Source organism: Drosophila tropicalis, unplaced genomic scaffold (assembly GCF_018151085.1).
Source record: "Drosophila tropicalis isolate 14030-0801.00 unplaced genomic scaffold, ASM1815108v1 contig_867, whole genome shotgun sequence".
In the NCBI taxonomy this organism is placed as follows: Eukaryota; Metazoa; Arthropoda; class Insecta; order Diptera; family Drosophilidae; genus Drosophila; species Drosophila tropicalis.
Window position 1 is genome coordinate 3,919,618 of NW_027173362.1, and position 4,889 is coordinate 3,924,506.

General features: G+C 38.2%; 1 protein-coding gene across 1 annotated transcript; it reads left to right on the plus strand.

Annotated features, from left to right (window-relative positions):
* Positions 1-543: 543 nt before the first annotated feature.
* On the plus strand, positions 544-1,867 carry LOC137583611 (uncharacterized). The gene is made up of 3 exons (XM_068298701.1): positions 544-684; positions 753-1,086; positions 1,151-1,867. The coding sequence occupies exons 1-3, from the start codon at positions 671-673 to the stop codon at positions 1,688-1,690; spliced, it is 888 nt and encodes a 295-aa protein (XP_068154802.1). The 5' UTR covers positions 544-670; the 3' UTR covers positions 1,691-1,867.
* Positions 1,868-4,889: the final 3,022 nt, after the last annotated feature.

A 4,889-nucleotide genomic window follows, 5' to 3' on the forward strand; every position in this document is an offset into this window, starting at 1 on the left:
TTAAGATCTCATGTCAATTGTTTTAAATTTTTTCGTATGCTTATGCATTTGTCTGGCTATTAGAAACTGAGATTAAAGTTTTTGAAATTTCAAAAGGAGTAAATGAATTGAAACTGAAAACTGGAGTAAATTGAATGAAATCGAGTGCTAACCTAGTAGTCAAAGTTATTTAAAAATTGATCGCAATGAATCAGACGAATAAGTACGCCTTAGAACAAGCGATTCTTCAAATATCCAAAACTAAAAAGGGAAATGTTAAAAATGATCAAGAAATATTCAATCAATTTAACTGATTTTCTTCTTTCTCTTTAAAAGAGTAACCAAAGTGTATTCGCTTTATCCTCTGGTAAGTATGTTCATTCAATCATTCCTTAACTCAAAGTGTAGTAAAGTTCATTTAAACCAAATGGTAGATTAATTCAACACTTTCTTATTAGATGAAAATTGATCATCACTCAAAAATTGAACAAGAAAGCAAGCTCTGACTTTAGGGTATTTGTTATTGTTGAGTTGTGATATACCGAGAGTCTCATTCCAGTTTACCACATCAGTTAAGCATCAGTGACAGTAAATAATAAAATAGAAAAAAATAAACCAAGAGAACAAAAAAAACATTAAAAAGACAAAATTTTATTCGTAAACTTTTTTTCTTTTAGAAATATTTGAAAATATGTGGATGCAATTGTAAGTGAAATGAAAACTTTGGTTTTCTGTGGTTCATCTAAAAGTTTCGACATTTCTTCCGATTGTAGGGGAAGTCGTGCTTTTTTGGCTGGTGCCAATCAACGGATGTATAGGCAGGAAGATGAGTTGAAGAAAAGTCGTTCGTACTTGACAGGCATCAGTCATAGCCACAGCTCGGCCAGTAGAAACTCTTTGTCGCAGGTCTGCCATTTTGGCAATCGGAATGCCGAGCCAAAGCAATGCGGCGATTGTGTCTTCTTGACAAACCCAAGTATGAATGAATTAATGGAAACCCTAAATCAGAACTCATCGAGTGACTTAAACCGTCTAATTGTTGTTGGTAATGTTGGGACGCAGAGGTTACTGATGACTCAACTAGATTCTGGCGGGGATAGGGAATCGGTAAGTGTCAGCTAAATGAAAATTGCCATCAAAACTCTCAAATTTGACAATGTCCTTTTTGCAGAAAGGTCGTCAAAGCTATCGTGCATTCTCAGCGGATGATATAAAGCATATGAATGACTCTAGCCAGTCGCTATTGCTAAGGATTAGATCAGAGGGAACATTAGTGCCTTTGCCTGGCATCGATAGTAGTTTATCGAACCAAATGGCCGTACTAAAGCCGCTCTACAATGAACAGCACATGGAATCATCAATGTCGCTGCCCAATGCCGAATTAGATGCAGCCGGCGAATTCATTTATAGTTCCAACGATCCATGGACCGATGAGCAAAATATGTATCCTGGAATAAGGTCATGCAAATGCAGTTTATGTGCGGCCCACTCGATTGATCTAACCCAGAGCGTTGACTATCAGGTGGATAGGGCCAAAAAAGTTGTCAAAGAGGCTGTCCATGAGGCTGCCAAAGAAGTGGACCGTCGCTTCTCCAATCCGGATCCGTCGAATCTATTTGAGAATGAGAGTCCAAGCCTTAATACAACACTCTATTTTGTAAATCTGGCTCACATATTGCTGGTTATTGCCTGCCTTCGCGGAATATTTTAAGTATATCCCAAGCATACCCATCAAAACCTTCTTATGTTTTGAAACGAATATCTGTTCTATTAATGTCTGTTCAAATTGTGTAAAGTTGATAAACAACTGCAAATATGAGTGCAATACTCTATATAAACATAAGTATGAAAATCTATTGAAGTAAATAATGTGCATTGTTCCCTATAATATTGGTTTTGTCATTTCTGAAACGATATGAGGTAAGATCATGTTGCCAGATAATCTTTCTTAGTGTTCTCTTTTGATGGAGTGAACTTTATTTAACTTTCTTGGATTTGATACCAAGTTTTCAATATATTCCCGATATCTTCAGCATAAATTTAACATACTCTCTGTAAACTCATTCACATTTTGCCAATGAAAATTGCTTTTACAAAAATTTACCAACAAAATAATTCATTTTTCACTTTAATCGAATCTGTTGCCAATGTCCAGGTTGTAGCCAGCCATGCCCATGCTTTTACCTTTACAGGCTTTTGCTGCCTAAGTAGTTTGACTTTGAAAATTTGTTTCAAGCATCTTTCTGCCCTAACGCGCAAGGGTAAGAAGGAACCCAAAAGCGCGGGGGCGTACTTGTGGTAGAGGGTCGGGTGGGATCTACAACAAAATTTTTCCAAGAGAATTGCAGCCGCAGGCGAACACAACAACCGCAATACACAGCAGCAGCAGCAGCACCACCAGCAGCAACAGGAAATGAAAATCAAATATGCCAACATTTTCGGCAGTACAATGAAAAGCCAAAAATGGGGAAAAACGCCCAAGTTGTAGAAGTAGTCAGGAAGCAACAGGCAGACTTTGTGGGTAATGGTGAGAAGCACATTTTAGGTGTAGAAATGTTGTTAACAGTTTTGGGGCCCCCTTGCCTTTGTCCCTTCTCCCTTTCTGCCCAACGTTAACTGTCTTTGCTTCCCAATTTTTTGGGGAAGAGCTCTTGGTTGCAAAGTTTTTGCTGGACAAGTTTCGTGGGACGGGGACGGCGGCGGGGGCCTGGTAGGAGTGAGAGGAGAAAGGCTATGGTTGGGGGAATGATTCTGACACGACTTTTGGTTTCGGGGTATTTGTCTTTCCACTTTCTTGGGCGTCGTCGTTGTCGTCGCATTGCCAACTTGTTGGGAGTCAGTTGGAAAATCTGTAAAAGTGTATGAGGTGAAAAGAAGCGCCCGGTTCCAAAGCATTTGTTTTTGCCCTTAGGCTGTGTGCTGGGCTTAGATCCATATTAGCACGTGCTAATGAGCAATTTTGTAAAGTGATAACATTTTATTCCACTTTTGTGTATCCCTGTAGGGCGACGGCGACAAATAGAAGATGTTTGGGGAGTCTGGGAATTGAATGGCCTGAATGTCACAAAAAAAAAAGATGATTATGAAGCATTTACGGTACCCATATAGTAATTACATATGCTTATACTTCTCTTCGATTTCACAAAACTAATGCAATTATTTCTTTCTATATAGGCTTTAAAGATTTTTCGCTTTGCTTTGCTGGCAATCCAATTTGTCGACATTTTTATTTTTTATACCTCTCGATGCCCACACATAACCTTCCGCCCTTCCTCCTCTTCTCACACCACCATCACATCCGTCATCTTCATCATCTTCGTAATCATGAACATCGTTGTCAGCGCTTTTATCATGTTATTTGCTTATCTGGCCGCCGGGCAATAAGCAAGCAGCAAACCCAAGCTGAGCCCGATCCAGGCCAAAATCCAAGCACATCCTAGACCTTAGCCACCACCCTGCCCTTGCCAAATTCAGCTCCCCTCCTCACAATATACACACAGGGTGGTTCACACAGTGAAATCGGAGGTAGCTTTCGTCCTATTTGTTAAGGCATTCAATTTCAACAGTTTCGAGATGAGAAGACCAAGCTGAATAATGCTGTGGTGGGGGCGGGGTCGTTATGTCGCGGAGTGGCGACCTTTTTGTCAGTATATGCGGTGTATGTATGTATGTAGGTATATCCCTCATGCTTCAGATTGCGGGCATATTATTATTACGTTTTAATGATGTTATTGTGCTAGGTAAATTTTCATGAACATTTCCATTAAAGCAACTTAATTATCATCCGCTTTTTGTTTTTAATAATGGCCAAGAAGGAGAACTTCCCACACATATACAAATGTATGTATGTATGTGTGTGTGTGTATCTAAGGTGTGTATGAATTTGCAGTTAATTGTTACGCAACAATTTCAGAAACTTGAGAAACACACAATAAACATTTAGAAAAAAAAACCTAAAGCTTAAAGTTACCGATTTGAAAACCCATTTGAAAAAAAAAAAAAATGTGTAGAAAACAACAACAACAACTATTGTATAAATATATTAGCAATTTTTGCTTTTGTCATTCTTTTCTATTTGCTGAATATTGGGAAGAAAATTCTCAATCACTAAAAAGGATTTGTGTAATTGTTGATTATTTTAGAAATTTGATATTTTTTGTTTTAAATTAAATATAGACTTTAGATTGAATTTATTTTGTTTTTGCTACAAAGTGCTAATAATTAAATGCATCTGAAAGAAATCTATGCAAATTTAGCTATAGTTGGAAAATTTGTTTGTATTGTGTGTGTGTAGATGTAATTATATATGGTAATAATTTACAGAGTGAGTGAGTGTGTGTGTGTGTGTCATTGATGGATAGATACATACATATATGTATGCATATGTGTCTGTTACTTAGCCACAATAATAAAGTTTGCTGCCAGCCAATTTGGAACTAATGCATTCAAAGTGCGACACAAGGGATGTTCATTATGATGATGTTCATGATGATGGTCTGCTCTGTTTGCCAATGATTGAGTTGCAACAGCAGCGGCAGCAGCAGCAGCAGCAGTAGCAGCGACTGTGGGAAGCTTCATGGGCCTGGGCTAAAAAGCCGAGTGTATAAATCGAATTATTTGATGACAACCAATTTGTTTGTTGAATATTGCCCTGTTGTTGGTTGCTCTGGTTGCCTCTTGCCTGTTGGCTTCATAATGTACGTGTAATGGCATTTCCACATGGCCACAATGTAAAATACATAATACAATTTGCTTCAGTGCATAATAACATTAAAAAATGATACAAACCCGTACAGCGACTTGAGTTTGGCAAAAAAGAAAAAAGGGAAAATGTGCAACAAGTGTATGAGTATGAGTGCTGTATGTATGGATGTGCCAGAGATATTGCTCACAGAGACCGAGGCAAAGAG